Source organism: Desmodus rotundus, chromosome 1, assembly GCF_022682495.2.
Source record: "Desmodus rotundus isolate HL8 chromosome 1, HLdesRot8A.1, whole genome shotgun sequence".
Classification (NCBI taxonomy): domain Eukaryota; kingdom Metazoa; phylum Chordata; class Mammalia; order Chiroptera; family Phyllostomidae; genus Desmodus; species Desmodus rotundus.
The window spans coordinates 67,233,466-67,259,976 of record NC_071387.1 but is presented as its reverse complement, the minus strand read 5'-3'; the positions used below and the strand labels follow the sequence as shown (position 1 = coordinate 67,259,976).

Here is a 26,511-nt window from a genome sequence, read left to right as displayed (position 1 = left end):
AGAGCCCTGGCTTGTATGGCTCAGTGGATTGAGTGCTGGCCTGTGAACCTAAGGGTCGGTGTTCGATTCCCAGTCAGGACACATGCCTGGGTTGCGGGCCAAGTCCCCAGTGAGGAGAGTACGAGAGGCGGCAGATGAGTGAAACACTGATGCTTCTCTCCCTCTCCTTCTCTCTCCCTTCCCTTCTCTCTAAAAATAAAGAAATAAAACATTTTTAAAATAAAAAATAAAATTTTCATAAGATATCAGCAATCTAACAAAAAATTGAGCAAAAATATATATCTCTAGAATTATTCTAGGCATGGAAATTTTAGATGCTCCTTTGGTGAAAATTTAATGACTTACTAATGAAGACATCCCTATTTATAATATTTACTTTAAACATACTTGATTTATATTTAAATAATTGTCTCTGGGTTGATATGGTAGCATGGCATTTAAACAATTAACTCCACATTGTGTGTGACATATGACATGTGTATATATAAATATTTATGTACAATAATGATATAACCATACATCGGTTTCCACTGAGGATATGGAAAAGCAAATCATGCTAACTCATGACTCTAGAACAATGGCACAATTTCTAGAACTCCAGAAACTAAAGGAATTCATCTCCAAACTATGAAAGTAGTTTAAAATCTGGAAGTTCCAGGGATTACTGTACCCAGTTGGAAATCAGACGATGTGATAATTAATATCCCTTTCAATGGTAAGATTTTATTCTTCCACAGTCTTCATTAATCAGATTTCTTCATTTTCATTTGTGTAAAAACTTACCCTAAAGTTGGGATGGCCTTGTAATACAGGCACTGGTTTTGCCCAGACTGACCCATGCAGCCCAAGCAAGAATGAAACTGGCAAATATCAGTGAAAGATTATTGCATGGATGAAACTGGCTCCTGAACGGTGGCATGTTCAGTTCGAATCTGTCTTTTCCTCACAGCAGTGAATAGTCTATGTATATCATTAAAGAGTGTGTATTTAATATAGGGCATTATTCTGGCTCCAGTTACAACAAAAGGCACTCAATCTCTGTCTTCAGACTGCTTGTGCTCTAATGTGGTGACAGCGAGAAAGAATCACAAAGGGAAAAAACGTTCACAGAGAACAAAAACATGAGCTAAAAATAAATCCCAGAACCAGTGATTCCAACAGCACAGGGCGATCATACAAGGTTCAGGGTGAAGGCCTACTTCCTCGTCAGGTTCTAAAATACAAACTGCACCCAGGTCTGTTTTTGCCTTTTAGGTCACACTCACTTGAAACCAACAAGAAAAGTAATGTGTGCTTATACTTTTGAAATAACCAAGTGGAAGGTTAAGATCTTCACAGAGCCCCCCAAGGTCAGATATGGTGATTCCCAGAGACTACACCGTGTGTGCGCTTCATGTACCACTTTGTGTGGTTGGGGTCCTGACTACCTCTATTGCAAAGATGGTCTAGAAGAAGAAAATATTCACCCCTTCAGATTTGTGTCGTTCAATTATACAGAAGCACGCTCAGGGCACACAAACTTACTTAATATGTAGAAAAAATGATAAAATGTAAGAAATGTGTTTACTTGCCTTTTTTTCCTCCCGTAATGAAGAAGCCAATGGCTGCTCTAATAAAACTGCTTTCAGGCAAATAGCTATAGTCAGTAGGAACTGTGGAGACAGAAAATGATCAAATTAACCAATGAACTTGGCGGGACTAATGAAGGGAAGATAATGATCTCATGCTGCCATATCAACCTAGAGACAAACCAGAGATGTTCACGCCATTAATCTCAGCACAATACTCTGTGGCTGCAACTAATTCTATTAGATTAAAGTGACTGGCCTTGAAGTAATCACTCAGGCTACGTAAGCTATTTCAAATGGTAGTAAACCTAGGAGAAGGTGAAAACCACAGAGGAGGAAAATCTTACTGAAGTGGTTAAAAAAATCCTTGCCGCCCTGTCACATCAATGTGTGCCCATCCTGTGGCCTCTTTAGTGTCATCAAGGTTGCTGGGCTCCCAGGCTGAGACCACCATTCTGGGAGCCATTTCGACACACCCTGAATCAGATATATGAACCATGACATATAATGTCAAGAGACGCAACCAGTCTCTTACTTCACGAGGCAGGGACCTCTAAGTGACCAACATGTACAAATAACCAGATGTTGCTGACCTGGAACAGTGAGGTGGCGACATTTATGCTCATTGAGTCTGGGGAGTTTCCTAGATTCTTTCCCTCCCAGTCCACTATAATTGTTGCATGAGATGGTTTTTACTGCAATAAATGGCTCAATTGGAAAATTCCATCAGAATCAAATAGCTGTACTTTTCCAGACATACAATCATTTGTTCCAGAGAACCTGAGTGTAGGATGATTCACTGTGACCTGACTTGAGGATATGTGGGCCAGACCATGTAGCCCATAACATTTAAAAGCCTATGTAAAAAAGCAAAAGCCTGACATAAACATGCTATTCTACCAGGACACTGTGGGAGCACTGCCCTTCGAAACTCGCATTACTAAGGGTTTCCTCCGATGACTAAGTTTTTTCTCTTCCCCATTTTAATATGACAGCTTCCAGCTGTCCAAAGTTCATTATGTTGGGAATGCTGTGGAATAATGTCCTATTTCTGTAGCTAAGGAGTGATTGAAAGTGAGGGAGACAGTAATTACAGGGGCCCATGTTCATGGTAATGCTGTCCACAGACTACCTGTCAGGGGATATGTGAACCTAGGTTTTAATGAGGAATCTTTGGTACCTAAACACCTCTGGCCTGGGTCCAAGAGAGCCAGTGGGTCAAAGTTCCATAAAAAACAAGGAGCAGATACAGGTCCCACTACATTATAGTGATGGCTCCCCAGAAAATCTTCAAGTGCAAGCATAAATTAAGCATATAGAAATTGCAAATAATTCTTATTGCTTGTTATAAAAAAAACTAGAAAAAAACTATAGAAAAAGCATTGTTACATTAAGACCTAGGATTTCAGTTTCAGCCAACAAGATGCACAACTTTAAATGTACTTGCCCCATTATTTTCTCAAGAGCAGGAGCCAGAAGAACTCCAGCCATATATGAAGAGACTTTTAATGAAATACAAGTGGCATACAAACCATGATTACTACATCTAGTAAAGTAAAAAGAACTCTGTTCAAAGCTTTAAGGACCTGGCTCTTTTTTTCCTGGATTCGTCATTAAACTAACTCTGTACATAAGTTATGTAATGTTTCTGATCCTCAGGTTCTTCATCTGTAAGATATGGGGTCAGATGTAATTTTTAAATTGTTCTCCAAAGGAGGCAGAAAGTAAGAGTGAAAAGAGCATGAGCTTTGGAGGCTAACAATTCTGAGTTCAACTGGTGTCCACCACTAACTGCCACGTGACCCTGGGTAGGTCAGGAAGCCTTTCCACGGCCCATTTCCTCTGACGTAAAACAGGGATGGGAATACCCCTACCCATCACTTAGGGTTGTTGTGGAGATGAATGCTCTTAACAGAGTACACAGCCCCACGTCAGCAATCCCTCCGTTCAGACTCAGCGTCCTACAGCTCTGATCTTACCAGAGGTTCTACTTTGATTTGAGGACAGAGAAGATAGGTGAAGATGTCCAAGAAGCCAGATTGCATTGGACTGAAGACCAATCACCCCAGACACACTGATGACCTATGGATGAAAATGTAACAGTTCAGTGATGGGTCACAATCCAAATTCCATTCAATAGAAGGTCACTCACAGAAAGTCACTAATTTTTTACGAGATGGTGGCTTGTCTGGTAATGAGAAGTTCTATGTCTAGTCTACTAAACTGGGAACATATAGGTGGTTAACAAGGGTTATTGAATCAATCAATCAATCAAATGGTGACAGAAGAGTATATTAGTGACTGTGTCAGATATCACTGAGTCAGATTGGTCTCAAAGGATATTCAAAAACTGGAGAAGCAAATCCAAAAGGTAAAAAAAGGTGATAGTTTCTTAGGATTAAAATACCCCTAAAAATAAAAGGAGATATTATTTTGTTCTCTTCCTTAAATAATGTTCTATTATGTTTGATCATCCATATAAACATTTTTACAATAGTTTAAAATATATTTTTTCTCCCAAGTTAAAGAACTTAAGTTTAAGTAGATTTCTTTTTTTTTTGAGAATATTCATATTCATACATGAAAAAGATAGTTTCTTCTGTTCAGAAATTTGTTTTCCTTTAAAAGCATGAATTACTAAAACTTCTTTGGGTGTTATAATCAGCTACATTTTATAAGAATAAAACAAGTATGCTAAGTGAAAAGACTACAAAGTTCTCTATGCGGTAAGAACACCAACTATGCAAAAAGAACATGAGAATGCTCGAAAAGCAGGTGACCCAACATTAGCTGCAGCTGCTTTGAGTTGGGAGGGCCAACAGGGATACTTTTCCAGCTTCTTCCACTCTGTCTGTACCTCCAAGTTTTATGCAATGAACACAATACTTTTTTTAAAAGTAAAAATGTTAAGATATAAAACCATTTCCCAGCACATAAATATGTTTATTCTTCAGTCAAGGATAACGCTGACAATGATTTACTCAAATACTTCTGCCAGTGCCGCCTGACCACGCAGCTCAGGAGTCCACCCTGCCCTCTGAGCGCCGTTCATTTCTCTGTGTCCTCGGGGCCTGGCATTCCTTGCAGTGCTGGGTTTTAATTTTTAAGGGAAACTAATGCCAACTTAAGTTAACTCAAAATGCCAGCTTCCTTTTTTTCCAGAGGCAGTGCATGTCTGTCAGCAAATGTAGGGGCATAAACCACTTTGAAATGCCTGTTAAATTCACCACCAATAACCCGAGATTTCCTCCTTTTCTAAGTAAAACAGTTTGTATCATGAAAGAGAAAAAAGACAGAGGGGGGAGAATTTGCTTTCCCACTGAAGGCTTTTATCCAATAAATTCCTCTTCTCACCTGTGTTAAGGTTCTAATGACTTCATTAAGTCTGGCTTGAAATTGCGAGCTCTGGATGGCTTCTGACTTCAGCTGAAAGAAACACAAGAATATCCACTCCAGCATCCCCCAGAAAGTAAATAATGATATTCCCAGTATGAGCTGTCACCTTCTAAACTACAGACTAATCTATCATTATGTCCTTACATTTCAAAAACAGAGGCTGGGAGCTCCCTGAGAGCAGGGCCCATGCTTTATTTATCATTGGTTTCAGTTTGGTGGCCTGTAGCCATCACTTAAGAAACCTTTACTGTACAACAAAGGAACTCCTTAGAATTACTTATAAACTTATGCATGTATGTGTCCACTACAAAAAACATTTTAAAGTGAAAAAAAAATTCTTGGATACTGACTTAAATGTTACAGATGCAAAATGTAGTTTCTTATGAATGACTTCTGAAATTTCTTATGACTCACTCACTTTTCTCAGGCAGGGAACTTTGTAGAAAGTACTGAAGTTGACTAGGTTTAATCCCTATAAACCAAATAAAATAAGGAAAAAATCTCTATACAAAGAATTCTCAGCAAAGAACAATTTTCTACACATCAATTCACGGCAAAGCCCAGTATTACCATTTCCATGAGCATACGTTCTTTTGTCCTCAGCATGCTGAGGTATTAGGTGTTCTGTTCTTGTTGTGGCTATGTGCACATTTAGGTTTCTTTTTTCCTTCTTTTCTTTTTTTACCTGCATTACACCCCCGTCAGAGCCTACCGAAGCCACCATGCCATGAAGAGCTGCCAAGCAAAGCATTGTGGATGAGCCCTGAAAACAAAGAACAAGTCAAAAGGGAAACAGTCCTTGGGATCGAATTCTATGACTTATTATATCACGGAGAAACAAGTGGTCAAGATGGTACTAAATTTGTAGGGTCAGCATAACCTGTATCAAACCTGAACCAAAAATGGCCTTAGACTTAAATAAAGCAACATGTTAAAGTTATTAGATCATAGGTGGCTGCTTCTTGTTTTTTATTTTCCAAAACCACAATGTTGTTTTAAAATTAAAACACTGACTAAATAACCAGTTCAAAAAAAAAAAAAAACCTATCATAATTGACAGGATGTATCGTTCATAAGGGCTGAAAAGTACATGTTTCTCTTTCATTTAAAATTGCCTAGGTTTTTATTGTTAAGCTATATATCTGAGCAGCACCTTTAAATCATCCAACTAAGTAGCCCTTTTTCCTTTATTAAAAAAATAAAACAATTCGCAGGAGGTGGCCTCTACCTCTGCGAGCACAGTTCTGATCCAGGCGGGGAGCAGTTTGTTGCCCAAGTCTTCAGCTTTTCCATGTCCACACACAGACAAACCGTGAACGATGTTTCCTAACGCCAAGGCGAAACCTGAAGTCTGTCATAAATAAATAAAAACACGGGGTCGGGAAAAAAGAAGAATCGCACAGATCAGAATGTTTACATGGAGCGGCACGAGCCCTTCTAGGGGCTCCCTTTCTGGCCAACAAGTTTTTTGCCATCTGAAAATTGGGGAGTGGCAGATTTTTAAAATCTAGATTTGGTTTGCAAGAGAAACTACAGTCTAATTGCAAGGGATTAAGCTGCAGTGAGTGATTTATTTGAGGAAAATAACACTGCACTATTGAGCAGCTTGGCTCATATGATCCACACTCTCAGAAGGGGTTAGGATGAAAATACCAAAGTGGATCGCACGGCTCAGTCAACTCCCGAACAAGCAGAGAAAATGCCTCACACTGAGCACTGCGCAGGTGAACATCTACATTTCGGTGTTGCAAAACCTACTGTAAGTGATCAGGCATATAATCATAACGTAGCAACAACAGCAAGCAAGTAAGCTTAAAACCAGTGAATTCTGAAATAACTCACCATGGCCAGTAGTAAGAGTTTAGAGAAACCTTTAAAAACATAAACCACCATCACCACCATTAATGGGGAAATTCTAGAGTAGGTGTAATCAGACAAAACATTTATTTTTCAATTTTTAAAACTGTGGTAAATACATGTAACAAAATTTACCATCTTAATCATTTTTAACTATGCAGTTTGGTGGTATTAAGTACACTCACACTGTTGTGCAACCACACCACCATCCGTCTCTAGAAATCTTTTCATTTTGTAAAATACACTTTGTATCCACCAAACAGCAACTCACCATTCCTACTCCTCGAGCCCCCAGCAACCACCATTCTACTTTCTGCCTCCATGAATGGCTACGCTAGTTACCTCGTGGAAATAGATGCACGCAGTATGCGTCTTCTGATTGCCTGTTTCACTTAGCATAATGTCCTCAAGGTTCAGCCTTGTTGTCGGATAGGGTTTCCTTCCTTTTTAAGGCTGAATAAATATTTCAGAGGCCATATTTAAGGGTATTTAATTTAATCTATTGACATTTAAGTTTTCCTATACCTATTCAGTCATGAATAGAGATTCTTTGCCTTGAATCTGCTAAGGGTTGACCTTATTAGAACCCTCTACGTACTCATATTGAAAAGCCTGTCTTCTCTCAGACATAGGGGATAAGGAGAGAAAAAGGCACCTGGGATTGTTGGCTCTTGCTGTGAGACAAGGGATGGGTTAGACGCTCCTGAGTTCTGGGTATGAAAAATATCCCATTATACTCTAATCAGACTAAGTCAACCTTAGGGCTCAGCAGCAGCATGAGACCCACAGAGAGAAATAATCAGGGCGCGCATTCCAACCTGCTGGTTGTTTTCTACCAACAGTCGAAGCTTGTTCATAATGTCTTCAGCCTCTGCAGCTTCAATGATTCCAGCACTGAATGCTGATGTGCACACACAGCTGAGGGTATAGGCAAGGACCTGAGAAGAAAAGACAGCAGAAAAAAATTTCTTCATGAGGGAAAATAAAAGAACAAGGTTTAGTTGACACAAATATTTGGTCAAACTTCTCCCCAGGATAAGAACAGAACTCAAATAAACCTACCTCGGACTGGCCATTATTTTGCTGCCCATCTCGTATTTCCTAACAATGTTACGAGATGGGAGTCATTATTCCTACTTTATAGATAAGGACACCGAGGCTCGATTACGCAGAGTTAGCAAGGTGACAGTTGACATTCAAATCAGGCCCTGAGACTGTATACCAAAAAATTCCCTCACCAACTCAGAACACACCATCTATAAACAGCAGAGCAGATTTTCATCACAGTGGATGCCACTGATCGACACAGGCTCCGTCCAAGGCCACACAGCAGAGGGAACAGACACACTGCTACATCAGGGTTCCACAGTGGAGCGCACTGGGCCACGACTGTGGGTTGTAGAGTTAGATAAATTGTGCAAAATAGAGATAATACTACTTACTTCATAGCACTGTAGGATAATGTAATAAGTAAATGAATAAATAAATACATGACTAAATGAACAAATCACAAATAAAAATGCTGGGAATAGAGACAGAATACTCAGGTGCATCTTCCAAATTCACCATTTACTGGCTAAGTAATGTTGGGCAAGTCAAACAATCTATTTGAGCTTCAATTTTTGCAAATTAAAGTTAACTACCCTTCCCTGCTATCTTGAATTTTCATGATGCAACCCTCCCTTACAAAGATACTCTTAAGACAAAGTAGAAATGTTCACCTCCTAACATTGGTTTATATGGCATGGAAAAAAAGCAATTTCTAAATTAGAAATCGTATAATAAAACATGAGAGACGAGAAAACAAAATGCCTGTCCAAGGCCTTATAAATCAAACATTGAGCAGTCAAGTGCCTCAACTATAAAAATCTTGCTTTCATTTATTAATCAAATTGCTCCTTGGTTGCAAAACTTTTTCCTTTTGCTTAAAAAAAATGTACTTTTAAATTATGCTCTGCTTTAAAAATGGAAATGTGGTGCATGTCTTAGAACAAAACTTCAACCCTCTGTGCCCCCAAGAAATTCACCGATTCAACAAGTCCCATGTCTGAAAGCAGAGTAGCCGAGCACGGGAACACAGGAGCCATTATACACTCATCAATAGCTCGTGGGCCGGATAAAATAGAATCTGCTCTAATGAGCGGGAGAGTCTGGCCAGGCCAAGAGGTCGTCCCCAGCTCCTCCCGGAGAAGAGCACAGGCGGTCCAGCTTCACCTGGGCAGAGCAGACGCACACGCCTCCCACGTTCCCTCCGAGCCACGGTCAGCTCTCAGAGACTGTGTCACGTGAACTGCAATTCTGCATATTTTTGTGCCCTAACAGAAAAAGCTCTTCATTTAATGTGATAAAGGGAATTTCCTCAATAATTTCTCATGCTAGCTGACACTAAAAAATCAAATGCCTTTTCGATCCGCAGTTTCTTAAGCTTCTTCCTGGCCATCTTTTAAAGTTACGTGGGCTAGGACATAATTCTAAAACTCTCCATTTAACCTTCCTCCAGAGATTGCAGCTCTTCTTAGAAATTGCCTTCTAGTGATGCTGACTAAGGTTTTTGTATTCACTCAAGGCTCTTATCTTACATGCCACATTTAACTCTAAGTTGATTTAAACAGCTGCACAATTTGAAAACCTTATGATCTAATATAGGTTGTTTGCTGCTCAGATTTTCTCCTTATCCCACTTGAAATTGAAGAAGAATTTAATAGCCGAGTCACAAAAATATGGGAAGTAAAAAATGAGCAGCAACAAGAAAACAAAAGCCAGAAAAGGGAAGAAGACTGCAACCTCGTCTCCTACCTCCTGAAACGTCCTGCTCTGGCTCCCACTGTCATCGAGGTAAGTAGAGAGCTTGCGAAGCGACGCTGCCACGTGAACTCGCGACTCTGTTTGGCTGCTGTGGCTCATGAGGGACAGAACAAGTCCAACTCCCAGTACACAGCCTGTGCTTGGATGCCAAAAAAAGGTGAGGGTTAACAATCACAGAAACCCACGGCATCACCCTTCACTCTTCTGGGAGTTGACAGTGCTCTGCAGCCTGCGGTGAGATGGCTGGATTCTAATTCTGCTGCCTGCTAAGTAAGAGTGTCCTGTGAAACACCACAAGTATACCACCTCCACCTGTACCAGAACAGGTGGCCCATGCTAGTGCTGTGTATCCGCTGGAGAAAAAGAAACAAGCAAACACATGAAATAGTTGGACTTAAAACTCTCTGGTGCGGAGAGGAGGAGGCGTAAACTGTAGTGAAAACAGCTCTATCTCTGCACCCAGAGAAAATCTGTGGTCCTCTTTCCAGTCCCCGCCCCCATATTGAGTGAACTATGATTACGTAAGGAGAGAAAAGACTAAATTTAAGGATATGAGCTGAGGACATCTGACTAATAACAAGGTGAATAAATGTAACACATGATTATGAGGCCCTGCTAAGTGCCTCATGTTTCCTAGTCAGCTTCAACAAGTTGAATTTCTTTCTTAAATAATGTTAATCCTGTTCTCCCCTCCGATCCCTCAAAGTGCCAATGAGTCAGAAGAGAAAATGGGCAGATGACAGGCTTGTCAAAAGTTACCCCATGTGATGATTCAATTGGGATCTTGGACTTCGTGCCCCCATTCTTCGGAAAGAATGCATATCCATTTAAAGAAATGAATTGTTCTCTCAGAAAACTTCTACTTAGTATAAGATAAAGAACTTTGATGTAATTTTTTTTTAAGTTTTTTTGTCATTGCTGTTTTTCAAATTCAGGGAATGCTGAGTTTTTCAGGAATATCCTCACTGTGGCTTGGCTTGCCTCTCATCATGATAGCTGCTGCTTAAGAAGACATTCCAGGGCACTTCTCCAATAACATATTTCAATGCCTGTATGTTATGCTATTTTGCTCTTACATAGCATCTCTCTCCTTGGCTAGCATCACCTTTGCATTGCTTCATGGACATGTTAGTTATTTCCCCCAACACCTCTGTGCAAACAGAGCATCCACATCTGATAAAAGATACCCAAAGGATGGGGTTGCTACAGGATTTGCTCAAGGTCACACAGAGTGTTTCCAGCACAGCACGGCCAGAAGATTTTTTTTTTTTTTTATAATTCCCAGCCTTCTGTTCCATCTGCCAAACCGCAGGCCCCTCTGGTGCCCCGCATGTTGCCGTGATGGAATGCCTATGAGAAGGCAATATAGCTCAAGTGTTTTTCTAGGCTCTATTGCATAACAGTCTGGCATTAGAAAATCCTTTGTAAGGAAGCTACTGCAGTAACAATCCATCATTAGTCAGGCAGAAATGCTATTACAGCGAGCATGAATTTAACAACAAGCTCAACTAGCATAATGCATTTCCGACCAGTTACATCGGCATCGAACATCTGAACACTGCATGCTGTTGAGACAAAGCACATTTCTCAAAGACAGGCTGCTCTTCATCAGTATGGATTCAAGTCTTCCTTTTCATTTAGAATCTAAAGGAAGTTTTTCTTGTTATCTTTCTATACTGATGCATATAAACTTTTGATAGAATTATATCGAAGATATAGTTAGACGAAATGTGGTTAATACTCTGAAAAATTTGACTTTCGCTCTCTCTTTGACTATTAAGTTGCTACTTATGCTTAAGATTTCAAATGTGACTTCCTCAGGGACACCTTCCCTGGCCCAGCAGGGAATCTCTTTACTATTCTCCCACAGCACCCTGTACTAATTTACTTCAGACACTTTTAATTATAAAGTCTGATGAGGATTATCTGGGGTAGTGTTTAATTACCATCCACCCCATTCACCAGCCTGTGAGCTACAGGAAGGTGGATGCCCTTTCTGTTTCTTCCTCACCACAATGCCTGTGGCCCCCGGGATGCCGCTGGATGGGGACAGGCATCCAATGAACACCTATTGAGTGCTGACCACGTGACCAAGTGCAGAGATTCAAGGGAGTCTACAGTGAGGAGAAGCACTCCCCAGAGAAAAACAACAACAAAAAAGAAAACTAAGACTTGGTTCTTTTCTTTAGTTGGAGGCAAAATTTGAGTTGAAAAATTCAATGATTATATCATGCAAGGTTCAATCAAGAAAACCTGATTTCTATTTCTTGCCAGACTGATTTAAGAAAAAGGGGTGTCAGGCTCATTGGGAAAAAGGATTCCTTCCAAAGCTCACTTAAGTTCTGGGGTTCATCTTTCTCAATAAGTAGGTGGTTATCTAAATATTGTTTCTCGTGTTATTATGGCCACAGAAGAACCTCTATTCCCTGGTCTGAAGCTCCTTTTTCACCATCTCCAGGCACATGGATACAAAGACTTTAATCCCAGTTTTTTAGTTCACATTTACCTAACTATTATCATAGTATAGTTTGTCTTAGGTAAGGTTACCATTCACTAACGGTTCTATTCATTGCTATAATGGTAGTTATTTAACTGTTGTAATACACAGATACATAATCTAACCGTGTATGTGTGTGCCAACACAAATGTTAGAGTGCGTACACCTATGGACCCACTAAATTGTTTCCTTCTATTTTGCCTCATTTTTCCAGCATGCACCAAGAAGATAGTTCTAAATTTTATTTCTGATGTTTCCTCCTGACTTCCAAATCTGTATTTTAATGTGTTTATTTTTCATCCTGAGTCTTCAAGATTCCCCCAAGTGCTTAGTTCAGCACTTCTACACATTGAATCCAACCTCGCTTCCCTTTGCTGTGTCTGCCAGTTCTAGACCAGGGCTAACTTGGGCAGAGGTGGCTTTCACATCTTCCTGTTCGTTGAAAACAGTTAAGTGTTGGTGTGTCAAACATATGAGATAAAAACAAGTTATGTATAAAATTGAGGTTTTGGAATGGCTAATGTAAGTCTTCTATAAGAATACTAACAAATAATAAAGAGAAATTGAGTTTTAAAATTATATGCCCTATTATGTCATTACTTATTTGAATGTCTTCTCTAAGTATATTAAAATATCACTACCAAAAATAAATTCTGCAACTTAAAATCTATGCAATTCTGATGTGTGTTGCTATGTCAATAAAGATATAACGCTATATTTTTCTAAAATAAACCACAGATGAATCTTCAACTCCCTAGTTTACTGTAGGCTATCCTGCAGATTAAGTACTGGGCCATCTAATAATTAGTTCTAATAACAGTTACCATTTGCATAGCACTTTGCCCTTTACAAAGTGCTATACAAATATTATTGTATTTGTGAAAGCTCAATAGCAATTAACCAACGCTCTCAGGTGGATAGCGAGACTAGTTAGGGATTGCAGCGCCACATGTACCACTAGATGGCAGCAAAGTGTAAGTGATTGAGCACAAATACCGACCGGCACAGGTGCTTGGTTCTTTCAGCAGGGACATGTCCATTAAATCAAGGAAGCATGGTGAATTTGCTCTGGGTAAGTAAAGTCTATAACTTGAGGTACCATGCTCCCAGATCTATTACGTACCTCCTGGTAACGCTTCCACTATTTCACTTGAGGGAGGACTGCCCTAGACTCTTGCAATGTCATTAGACAGAGGAATACTTCATGCCCCGTGAGTCAGGCATTCAAGCCTGAGACTAGTTAGACACTTTTTTGTTGTTTTTTAATGCCAAGCAAGACCCGCATGTCAGAGAAAAATAATAATCTCCATACTGTCAAGGGTCAAATTGCTTTATATACTTTTTCTGATTTTAAAAAATATTTATTTTATTTCACTCATTTTTCCTACCTCCTCCTTTGGCAACCATCAGCTTGTTCTGTATATCCATGTGTCTGTTTCTATTTTGTTTTGTTTATTCATTTGCTTTTTAGATTCCATATATAAGTGGGATCATATGGTATTTGTCTTTGTCTGATTTATTTCATTTAGCGTAACACTCTCTAGGTCCATCCATGTTGTTGCAAATGGCAAGATTTCATTCCTTTTTACTGTGATATTCAAGCTTTTTTTCTGTTGAAATGTTCTCAGTGCTGTACTACTTAGGAGAAAAACGGCTTTGAAGTCAGACAACCTAGGCTTTCTCTCCGAGCTGTCACTTACTGTGTGACCTTGAACAAGTCTCCTATTTGAGACATTTTCTTTATCAGTAAACCAAAATGACGATGATGCCCATTTTGGAATCAACATTTAGGTTGTAATCAGGGCTAATTACATGAGAAATGAATGTGAAAATGCTTAGCACAATTTATGGCTACTCAGTAACTAATAATTGGACCTCAAACCAAAGAGGGAACAACATAAGCACTGCTACCCACAAAGCATTAGAAATGACAAAATACTAAACATCATTAACTGTAGGAATAACAGGGGTTTTCAGAAGATAGGGGAAGGGTTTCTTGAAGGAACCGAGCTTTTAACTGGGCACTGAAAGACAAGCCCGAGTTTACAAAATGTAAATTTCTACCCGACTCTGTGGGATCAGTCCCCAATCTAGGCAGCCCCGTCCCTCTCCCAAACACAGCTGTTCATTAAGAAGTAAGATAAGGAAGGAAGGTAAGAATCAACAAATAAGAATCTTATTATTTTAAAGAGTTCATTTTAAAGTTAAATATGCTTAGACGTATTTAGTTACTATACACATAAATACCTATACTGTGCATAATTCAGCTCTCCCCATGGTCCTCTGTATATTCAAACTACCTAGCTAGAAACTAATGAGGATAATATTGGTTGGCCAAAAAGTCCATTTAGTTTTTTCCATAAAATAAAACACAGTTTTCATTTTCACCAATAACTTTATTGATTTGGATATTTTGAGTATGTCGGCTATCTCCTTCGTGGTATAACGTTGATTGTTTTCAATTAATTTCTCATTTTGATCGCTATCAACTTCAACTGGTCTACCTGACTGGAGCATCATCCAGCGAGAAATCTCCAGCATGAAACTTCACAAACTACATTTGACATGTTTGATCAGTCACAGCACCTTCTCCATACATTGCACAAATATTTCTTTTTGCATTTCAGTTACATTTTTACCTTTCTTGAAATAATAAAGCATAATATGCCAAAAGTTGCATATTTTCTTCCACCTTCAATATTAAAAAGGCTACAAAAAAATTCACTGATTTTGATAAGTTTTTTTAAAATGCGTGCTGATATGACAGCTGTCACCATACAATCTAACAAAGTTGTTTCTAATGAAGTTAAAGCGCTATTATACTCATCTTACGAAAAGAAATCCATATGAACTTTTTGGTCAACTCAATGCATCAAAATCATTCTTGATTGTTTCAACTGGCTGAAAGTTTGGAGCATCTTAATCACAAAATTTCCCCCCAACTTTATAATACTTGAGCTACAGCTATAATGAACACCTTTGCAAAGAAGGCAGGAAAATGGAGGGAGGGAGGGAGGGAGAGAGAGAGAGAGAACCCATTTTACTACTTGGTTGTAAAATGCAACACCAGGGATTAGGCCTAAAAATTCAACTTTTCATCAAACCCAATAACAGTTAAATGGCTCTATACCTTCTATTAATCATTTTCTATATTCAAGAGACTTCAATCCTGCCAGTGACCTCTCTTTTCCCATAAGCAAAACCACACTCTAAACACGGCATGTCATCTCTAAAGTGTTTTGTGATAAACTGGGTGGGCATCAGTGGTTCTTATCCAATCTTAGCTCGCATCTGGAAGAACCTGTCATGACTACCTACTATGTGAAGATTTGGTTTTGTTTATTCATGATGAAATACTTGATACATGAAGCTACTTCTACCACTTAGTCTTTTGTTAGCCTGAACAAACAGGCTTGAAGGTATAAATGTAACTTCCTAAAGATCAGAAACGTGAACTCTGAATTAAACCCTATTTGAACAATGCCCATAATAGCAAAAAAGTCCATAAATTGGAAGTTAGTGCTTATAATCTATTAACTTTCCAAGTAACCACAAATCCCAGATGATCCAAACCTGAGGTTCCCAAACATGCGAAGTCCAAAACGGTACAGTTAGTCCTCGATAGTATCAATATTTCACAGCACCTGACAAAACCGAATTATTTTCTCACACAAGTCACACAGGCTAATTGAAACACTAAATATCTCACTAAATGAGTATGTTCAACACTGTTTTTGAGGTATTTTTTCCTGATTATTCCTTTTTGTTTTGTTATCTTTCATGATGGCAATGAGAAAATGAATTAAATTTTAAAGTACATATTTCATTTAATAGACAAAAATGTTAAAAATTTATGAATTCTGTGGGGCAAAAAAAGGGTCTATTAACATGGAGGCAGTTAGGAAACCCTGGTGTAACCTGTATTTGTTTCCATTTTGACTCCTCAGCTACTGGATTTCACAGGGAAATCTAAATCATGGGTCAAAAACTCTCTTAGCCCAAATGAATGGAAAAAAAATAGCTTATTTAAAAAGGTAACTCGTGCACACAGCCTCCAAATATAAGCTTAATATGACATTTCCCAGACCGAACTTAATGGCAGCCATAAAAATGACATTTGTCGCTTTGTAGTAAAGCAAGTTTTCTCTTGCTGAAACACTGTTTTCAGAACAAGCAAGCTTTAATTACAGATTTTTAATTATTACTGAAAGTTCTTTGCAAATGAATATAAGATCGGGCCTTACAAATATTCCATCATAGAGTACAAAGCTTATGGCAGAGAAAACTCATCTCTAAGTATCAGTTAGAGAGGAAATGGGATCAACATACTTGTATTCAAGACCACTGTCAAAGCAGCAGTTCTCCAGGGCGTCCAAGGACTTCATCAGAAGAAGGTTCATCTGTTGGCCAGAAATATCACTAGGTAAAGGCCAAAGGGGGAAATGAGTTATTTCAAGTCATGTAGCTGTCTAAAATCCTTACCATATAATATTTTGCTCTCAATATTTTACTGAAAGTGCATTTCTTTCAAAAAACATAAAAGTAACAATAATACCGATGATTCATATATACTTATTTTGTAGACAGAGAAACTAAGTCTGAGAATTTATCCAATAGTTGCGTTTCTGAACATTAGAATTATTTTCAAACCAATAAACCCTACAATTGCCTTTACATTTTCTCAGCTCATTAAAACTTCTTCGTAACTGAAGTATAGTTGACACAGAATATTATATTAGTTTCAGGGGAACAACATAGTGACTCTACATTTATACAGCCTACTAAGTGATCACCACAGGAAGTCTAGTAATCACCACACAAAGTTACTGTCGGGCCACTGAGTGCATTCCCTGTGCTGTACACCTCATCCCTGTGACTTATTTATTTTATGACTGGAAGTCTGCACCTCTTATTTCCCTTTACTTTTCCGTCTATCACCCCACCTTCTCCCCTCTGGTAACCATCAGTTTGTTCTCCGTATCTATAATCGCCAATTTGTTCTCTGTATCTATGAGGCTGTTTCTGATTTATTTGTTTGTTCCTTTTCTTTTTTTATCCCACATGTAAGTGAAATCATATGGTATCTGTCTTTCTCTGACTTATTGCATTAGCATAATACTCTCTAGGTCCACCCACATTGTCATGAATTCAGCCCATTTAAGTTTTAAATCACTATAAAATAAGACCCAAAGAATTCTAAAAATAGTATTTCTAAGAATGCTGCAGTGACTGTCTTCAGAATATTTAATAAACCCTTTAGGCTGACATTATCAGTAACTGCTCCAAATCTCTTCCATGAAAAGAGTGTTACTTTTCATTTCATGTCTCAATTACAGAGGCTATAAGTTCTATTCCTTTACTTAAATTTTTTTCAAAGTGGGGGAACACCAGCCCTATATTTTTCTCTACAGTAATTGATGTGATTTTGTAATTGTCTTGGTGAGAACTATGCCTCGTATAGTAAAATTAAACTCAAAAGGTGGTTTTCCAGGCAGAGCTGTGGACTGCATCACCAACACTTGATCACCAAGGGCCCCGCCCCGCAGGCCACCTGCCTCTCGTGCTGCTGCCCAAGCCCCGCTAAGTGCAGTGCGCCCCCAGGAATGCCTACCGGCCAGAGGGCCCTTCCCGGGTCTTCTCAAACCAAGACTACACCGGTTTTGCTTGAGGTGAAGGATTAAATTTTGCAGTGGAAACACACATACATGCACACACACACTTTTAATAGCTTTAACTAAATAAGTCCTAGTATAGCTGTTCTCTGGAGTAAAATATATTTAAATATGCCAAACAAATGTTAAAGTGCTAGTATCCTCTGGGAGTTATAACAAAAGCAAGCTTGAAATAATATGCTTTCCTGAATAAATTCTAGGCTGGAATTTAAATTCAGGTGACTTTTTTTCATAAGCTTTAGCAAAAAATGGATTGATTGTCACAATTCTCTTTTACAAGGTGATTTTTCATTCTTGAGAAAAACATATTGTCCTGATCCAGTTCCCTTAAGGGGATATTTTGGGTCACATATTTGATGTCATTGACTAGTCAGAGTTGACAGCCCTCAAAACATTTACCTTAATTTCAGAAAAATAGAAACTTTCTCCAAAAATGTCATTATCCGGTGACACTGTCATTATCTAGCAAAATATTATTTGAGTACTAAAGGCATGTGTATTTCGGATTCCTCTGCTCCAGGAAATTAGGAAGGTGAGAACCATGAAAAAGTATGCTGGTGGCTACAGCAGCCGAAAGGAAGATGCTATCGAACATAGGATCATTAAGGGACATGTAAAATCTGCAGTTATTCTGAGGGCACTTCACCATGGGAAGTGCTTCCGTGGGTCCTTCCCCAGGGTTTCCTGCAGGTACAAAGTCAAGTAAGAGAAGACGGGGTGGAAGGCAGTCTAGGAACCAGGGATGAAGGCTGTAGGTGAACCACCGTAGGTTTCTCCAGGTAGTATCATTAAATTAACCACAAACACAAGCCTGTCAAGCCTTAAAACCAGCAGCAGCTCATCCAAAACTCATGAAAAAGGGAACCACAGGATGAAATGAGTGGCCTGGAATTAAACTGCCAGGGCTCATTTTTAGCTGTAAAACACGTACTTGAAAAGATACTGAAGAAAGGGCATGAACACAGATGGTGGAGAGACTACCATTTGTAGCATCGTGGCAAAGGAAAAGAAAAATCGTTTTTAAATCTTCAAAAATACTTTGTGTTCACACACACACACACACACACACACACACACACACACACACACACAATGTAGCAGTTAATTCACATGCCAAGGGCAGCATTTTGTTCCTGGCCAGGCCTATATATACTAACACTGGTGAATAGCACAAAATGAACATTCTGGAAACATTTAATTTATGATCACAAAGACTAATCCAAATCTTCCTAATCATCGGACAGGTGTTTCCAAGAACTGAAATGATTATCTGAAATAGGTTATTTCCCTAAATCAATAACAATTTTCATCAAGGTTTCATATATTGGTATTTGCACAAAACTCTGTAAATTACAAATGAAACTTCACCACTGGTTTTACACTGAAATCTAAATATAGCATCATGTCATCCAGTTTATCCACATCAACAGCATTTCTTGCCTTTGGACAGACAGTTCACTTCTGCTGAGCAGGGAAGCTTAATGACAGCCAGCATCACACAGGATGCCTCTCCCTACTACCCTATTTCCAATGCCAGAAAATGGGGTTAAATTCCAAGTCAGTGACATCTAAATATTCATGATACTCAAATATTCATGCTCTACCACACTGCAATAAAGTTAGATATATAAAATTCTAATATTCGTTATAAAATAAAAAATAAAATGAACAACAAAACCAGACTCATGTACAGGGAAACTTTCCCATTTAGTGGAATTCTCCACCTGGGTCTCTGACAGTCTATCAGCACCATTCAGGAGGAAAGCTGGCAGGCCAAAAAATGAGCAATCAGACTGAATAAACCACACAGTGTAATATGCCCAGATTAAGACTCTTTAAGGATTATAAAACTGCAGCCAGGGCACAGGTTAAGAGCAATATTTCAAACTGGGTACATACAGTTCTCAGGTGACTCAGTGATGCCCACACCCTCAGGCACCAGGGACACCCCAATCCTTTCCTTCCACTTTGCAGTGACATTAGTACAGGATCAGCAATTATTCTCACCCTGATAAGCCAGGAACAAAAGCAGCTTTTCTTTACTTATTGCACCACAAGATTAGACTTCTCCTCATATCTATTACACACATGTATCCAGGGCTTTCATCTGAGCATGAGATGATTTTCAAGTCATCTATCACTTTAATAAGAGCAACCCTTAAAATGCATTAATATCTATGCGATGGTACTGTAGAAAGGCAAATTCGCTCATAAAGAATACATGATCAACTTGCCTACCTCCAAAAGTTTAGCAAGCAGTATTTACCAGATAAAATGCTTATGCATGTGTATGTATGTGTATAAAATCCTCCACCTATACCACAAAGAGGAAAGCGAGGCTATTTTAATAAACTGTACCTGAGTTTCTCCTCACACAAACGAGAGAGAAACATCCCCAAAGCAAGGCCCATGTGGATTTGCACAGCTTGAGACTCATCAGCACTTGGTTTCCCAGGTAACCTGGCAGTCAGCATGTTCAGGATTTCCTCAACCTTCTCTTTGCAGGAGATAATGAAAACTGGCACCAGGAGAGACAAAGCCGTGGCGGCCGCAGAACGGGCGATGGCACTAGCTGTATTTTCACCAGAATAGGATTTCTAGGACACGCCAAAGAAAGAAAACAGGGGGTCGGCCTTTTGTTTAAAACATGGAGGAAACATACCTACCACAAAAACACTATGCAACAATACAAACTTCTCTTAGATCCACCCCTGTCAAGCAAACAAATAATTTTAAAAATCTGTTTCTGTGTTTGACTATAGGTTTACGATTTCACTCTCACTGAAACAGTTTGCTACTGAACAATCCATTAACTAACAATACCCTTTTAAATTTGAAAAAACAAATTTTAAATGTGCCCTTCTAAAAGGTGTGAATCCCCTCACTAGAAAGCCTGAAAGAATTTCAGTGTTTTGAAAGCCCACATGTATATATAATGAAAAACCCAAAGTGAAGCAATCCAAGCTTGGAGAAACCACCAAGCTGTATTATAGACGTCCAGAAAGCCAGGAGTTTTTTGGGAGAGAAAGAATGAGGTGGGAGTCCGGGGGGGGGGGGGGGGGAGCAGTGTAAGTTTAGTGTGGAGGGACAAGTGTAAATTCAGCACAGGGATCTATTGGCAGATCTCCCAAAATCTTTGGTGGGAACGTTTCCCAGTAGATGGATTATTTCCTACAGGGGGTTAATTCCTTTTAATTAAAAAGGAAGTTGAAATCCTAAAAGCCTCTGGTTACAAAGCAATAACCAGCTATTGAAAATGAAATGGAGAGCCCTATATGCTCCTTCCTATATGCAATTACGGGAAAAGAAATGAGTAACAGCCCTAATACCATGACAGGGCAGCTGAACAAGAACAGCTTCTAACAGAGTCTCATGTTTGAGAACTCCACCAGGCATTATATACACTTATAAATATGTCTCAAGTGGGGAAGAAAATCCATTTATCACTCCTCACTATTACCCACTTCAAATTTTCAGACACACCATAAAGGCTGTGTTGTCTCTTGTAGACTAAGCACATTAAAAAGTGTTTTTAACTCTATACTCATTTGCTCTCTAAGCTTTAGTACTTTAAGGATAAAAATCAAGCATATATTAAGGTATTCTTTTAGTTAATACAGCGCTATTATGACAATACCACTCAAAATGACCCAGCTGTTAGGACACTGGAAATTTAAAAAGTGACTTTTGAAACAGTGCTTTGAAAAAGTATAATGATGCAAAAATCACAAAGGTAAGAAGCAACAGTGACCTAGCTAATAAGGAGATCATTTTTTTTCTGGTGTGCAAGAACTAAGTAGCGTTAGTGGGAATCTATACAATATCCTGTCCTGCTCCAGATCTAAACCAAACAGTCACTGCAAAGACCTGCACGTCAGCTAGCAAATATTTCATCCATTATTAAAGAAATAAGAAAACTTCGACAGAAAACAAATCATCGTCAAGAAAGTATTTCTGTGAGAAAAACCTACCTTCCGATTTAATTCTATATTACCTAGTAAGGCATTTTACTGTCCTCAAGCACAGTTAAAAATCCAGTTCCACACCCTAAGGCCCAGATGGATACATACCAGGCCCTCCCAAGGGCAGGGGGGCAGAGGCACAGAGAGAAGACCTAAGGCGACGGAGTGTGAGGCTAAATTCGTGATCTTAGCGACTGTTCAGGGCCTGTGCCATATTTTTATTCTAATCAGCTGTAATCCTCTGCCACTCAGCTGACTGTCCCATGATCATTATAATTCCCACACAGATAAATAAAGCCTTCACTCCAGCCAGCGAAGGGAAAATGAAACCTCAACAAAATAAGTGTGTTTTCAATTTGCTTCAAATCTTACAATATAAGCAAGAAAAAAGAAAATGACTAAGTAATATGTGTTTTGTTTTGATCAGTGGTATTACTTTGTATTAATAGAGTACTTCACAATTTTCAAAAGTTTTTTTCCATATATAATTTAATGCCCACAATCTTATAAAGTTGGCAAAGTGTTAATTTTTACCTTCATTTTACAGATAAGGAAAATTAGATGATGGGTTCAGTGTCAGGTCAACAGTAACAAAACTAATAAAGGATGAAGCTAGGGTCATAATCATTATAGACAACACTGCTCAATTGCCTCATTTATAAACAGGGAAACAAAGGTCCTCAGAGATTAAGGGAACTGCCCATGCTCACATCCCCTGAAATGGGGGAAAAAAAAATCCTGTGACTAGAAACTTAGGATCCCCACTGTCAGCCAGTGTTTATTTCATTGTTCCTGTAGCTCTTGACCCTGACTTACACATTAGAATAACCTAGAAAGCTTCCAAAATGCTGATATACAGGACCTATCCATGAGCAATTAAGAGATAAGGCCTGCACATCTGTATTTCTTTTTTCAAGTATGTATATATATACATATATATATATAATATATATTTATTTATTTAAATATCCCCAAGTGATTCTAATGTATACCTAAGAATCATTACATGACATCATGGATTTCATGTGAATAACTGATATGAACAGAATTGACCCTTGAGTTTGCTAACTATTTTTTATTTCTCAGACTTACGTAATAAAACCAGGAGAAAAGTTGTCCTCTGGGTTGGTAGTGGCTATCCACAATGACCAGGAGAGTATCACACACCATGGAAACCCACTCTTTCATTGAAAGGAAATTAGGTTGAACCTGTAGATGAAAAAAAACATGAAATGATGGAGAAATTAAAAACCCTAAACATTATTTCTAGATTTAGGGTACAAACCCATTCTGAATGAAAGAATGAAGTGCTATCATCAAAAAGTTAACTTCAAGGCCATGGCCGGTGTGGCTCAGTGGATTGGGTACTGGCCTGTGAACTAAGGGGTCCCGGTTTGATTCCCAGTCAGGGCACGTGCCTGGGTTGCCGGCCGGCTCCCCATTTTGGGGCACATGAGAGGCAACCAAACATTGATGTTTCTCTTCCTCTCTCTCCCTCCCTTTCCCTCTCTGAAGTAAGTAAGTAAGTATGTAAGTAAATAAATAAATAACTTTAAAAAAGGAAAAGTTTACCTGACCTGCCAGGACTAAGGAGGTAAGTCGGCATTTGACAAACAGAAATCATCCCCTGTGCCCCAACAGGAGTGTTTCCCGTCCATACAAGACTTAACAGAAGTGAGAGGATGGGGGCTGCACAACAGAACGTACTGGAGAGCTCCTCAGGGCTCTCCTGAGTTCAGTGGCAATAATGTGGAGGTTCAAGGGAAAGCTGTACAGAGAAAGCAACTCAAAATTTCTTAATTTTATGTCATTTCATAAAGGAGGCAATAAAGTGGCTTACAAAATTTTGATCATTATCCCTAGCATTTCTGCTATCACCATATATTTATCTTTCAAAAAACATCACAACATTTTCCCAGCTAATCAGTTATGAAAATGTAATTGATTTTCAGTTTGGAAAAGAAAAGAGATTGTTAAAAAAAAAAATGACAAAACCCAACTCATTGAAAAAAGAACTTGATTTTAAAAGTCATTCATGACTGTGGATGTCAAAAGCACTCATTAACTCACAGGGTATTTTCAGGTCATGCAAACTAAAGGTCAGTGCAGTGTTAAGTAGCTCCTTGGAATTAATTCTTCAAACTAACAAGACCTCCTTCTTAAGATCTTTAGCTATTGGTCATACGCAGATTTAAACGAAGCTTGAAAACTTCAACTTTAAGTAATGAGATATTGAGTTTGTACTAATAGCTAACATCAAGGTCATCGAGAATAAAAGCAAAGCCCTGTTTCTGGACTGTGTGGCCTCTCAGTGTTTTGTGTACTATATGTTACAGTGCAGAACAAAAGGGTGGGGGAAGAAAGAAGACTGAGAGAGCCTGGAATTCAAACTCTGAACTAGAACCCCATTTATTACTGGGGCAAAGTAACCCGTACAGCTGCATGGCTCTTATTAAAGGACACGAAACATTTCCTCTCTCAAAAATTCCATCTTTCTCATCATTAAAATAAGATTCTGGGTTTAAGAGTAAGTTTTTATATAGTAAGTAATTGCTGTTACATTTTCCCTTGACCTCTTTCCCTTCCGCACATGTAATTAATATTGGTAGCTTTTGCCACACGGCATCTATTCTCTTCTTTACTAGTAACAGCGCCCTTTGGGGAATTCCCTCCCCTGTGACTTGAAGCTTGGTTAAATGCTTAAGCAAGCTACCTGTCCTACCCTACCCAAAGCGTAGGAACCCATGGGACTCTACATCTTAAGTGAGTGATGCAAAGACAGTAAATGAGTAGAGCCGATCCATACCAATGTGGGGAGGGCTAGGGAAGGAGTCTGCTGAGATGGCTCACTACCTGTCCTGAACTCCCCAAGTTGCCTTGATTACTGTTCTTCCCAAAACCCAAGTTTTAAGCTATGCTTTCAATCCCTTGACCTTCCAGATTCCTTATCCTTCTGGTTCCTTTTTTAAGTGAGAGCCATTTTCTTTGCTTACAACCAAAAACTCCACCATGAGATAAATCAGTACAACAGGGCAGGCTGGCTTAGCAGTTAATAACATAGGCTCTGGAACCAGACTGCCTGGGTTCAAATCCTGGTCTTGCATTTGCTGTGTCACTTCAAGTAAGTTGTGTAGCTTCTCTGAGCACTTGTCTTTAATGTGGGAAAGAATATTACACTTACCTCCTGGGTTGTTATAAAGATAAAAGGAGTTTAAAAATAGTACAGATGGTCCGTAAGACACTCTGTGGCAACAGAGACAGGCTGAATAACAATGAATAAAGTCCAGTTTTTGCACTAAGAAGTGATGAAGTATATGGTGATGCTGATGATAATGGCCACTATTATTGAGAGGTTAGTATCTACCAGCCATTGTGCTTTCCATATTAATTCACTTAATCTTTTAATAGTCCTATGTGGTTAGTATCATTATCCCCATTTTGGATGGCAAAAGAGGCTCTGCAAAGGAAAATTACCCACAGCAGGCCATAGAGCTGGTAAGTGCAAGTATCAGGATTTGAATATAGAATTCTACTACTCCAAAGCCCATGCTCTTAACCACTAGACTCTATTGTCTCCAGATACTGATAGCTACTAGATAATAGGGCTTCTAAGAAAAATAAATCCATGCCTTTTAATTTTGACAGATATGAATTATCTGAAAAAGTATATTGGAAGTGAACATTGGCCAGCTCACCACATGTTTAATTAAGAAATAAATGCCTTGCAAAAATGAATAGGCACTTTGTCATTGACATCTACAATTAAAATGCAAAGTATAATTTTTTTCAGTCAGTAAACACTGCTTATTTATCATTTCTTGACAGCACTGTTTACTTTCAGTAAGCCTAGTTAACCTCCTAAGATTGGTTACCACTGATGTAATCACAAAAAGACAACCCCTATTGCATAAAATTGGTACCTTCAAACTGAAATGACCACTTAACTGTGATGGAGAAAGCAAAACAGAAAAGCTGCAAAGAAAAGTGTCTAAAAGACACTACAGCTCACGGAGTAAAGGCCCATCAGCTAGCACAACTTGACGCTGCAGACATGCACTTGAACCTCCTGTATTCAGAGCCAGGCTTCCAGAGACTTCTCACTTTTCGAATGCCACACAGCAAAGCCCACTGGTTCACATCACCCTTAGCTTACCTCCGGGACCCCCTCGGCATCTGAGGAGAGGCTGGCTTCATGTTTGGATACGACGACAGCAAGGCTGCTTAAGGCTAACAGCGCATTGCCTTTAACCACTGGGCTGTCCCTGTTTAAAACAAAACAAGACAAAAATTCCAAGAGAGGGTTTGGGGCATTAACTAGAAGAAAAGAAGGGGCTATTATAGGGCGGGAAGATGAGGTCAAAAAGCACTTCCACTCCTTCACTGTGTCTCATAAACACAGGTCTGTTGTTCCCTGATGCCAGCAGCTTCTTTTCCATCTTCTAACACTGGTGCTGATTTTTAACTCCTCTTACAGATGGAGTTAAAGTCAGTCTACCTTTTTGTAACTTAAAAATCCGAGCCCATCATACCTAAGTTCTTCATAAAATTTTTATTTCATCATTTGACATTACACTTCCTAAGCTATCTTCTTTTGTCATCTTTGGCCAATATAAATGTATTAATTTATTCCAGAAACATGACCAAGGACAGTTAGGTGAACAGGCCCAGCTGGATGGAACTGGCCTCTGCCTTACTGGAAGCACTGGTGTGTGGAACCGGCTTCCGGCGAACCACGCAGACAGCACAGTTTCCTA

The 26,511-nt window shown here is 39.0% G+C and overlaps 1 protein-coding gene across 3 annotated transcripts in view; it reads right to left on the bottom strand.

The window, feature by feature from the left end:
* FOCAD (focadhesin) overlaps positions 1-26,511 on the bottom strand; it is a 320,136-nt gene that overhangs the window by 35,215 nt on the left and 258,410 nt on the right. For all 3 annotated transcript variants that reach the window (XM_045193625.3, XM_024558416.4, XM_045193626.3), the window contains exons 25-35: positions 25,911-26,019; positions 22,850-22,966; positions 20,154-20,392; positions 16,453-16,542; positions 9,618-9,765; positions 7,640-7,759; positions 6,193-6,315; positions 5,650-5,727; positions 4,923-4,994; positions 3,548-3,650; positions 1,572-1,652 (exon numbers count right to left, since the gene is read on the bottom strand). In XM_045193625.3, the coding sequence (XP_045049560.2) occupies positions 1,572-1,652; positions 3,548-3,650; positions 4,923-4,994; positions 5,650-5,727; positions 6,193-6,315; positions 7,640-7,759; positions 9,618-9,765; positions 16,453-16,542; positions 20,154-20,392; positions 22,850-22,966; positions 25,911-26,019 (1,280 nt within the window). The remainder of the gene's footprint in view (positions 1-1,571; positions 1,653-3,547; positions 3,651-4,922; positions 4,995-5,649; positions 5,728-6,192; positions 6,316-7,639; positions 7,760-9,617; positions 9,766-16,452; positions 16,543-20,153; positions 20,393-22,849; positions 22,967-25,910; positions 26,020-26,511) is intronic.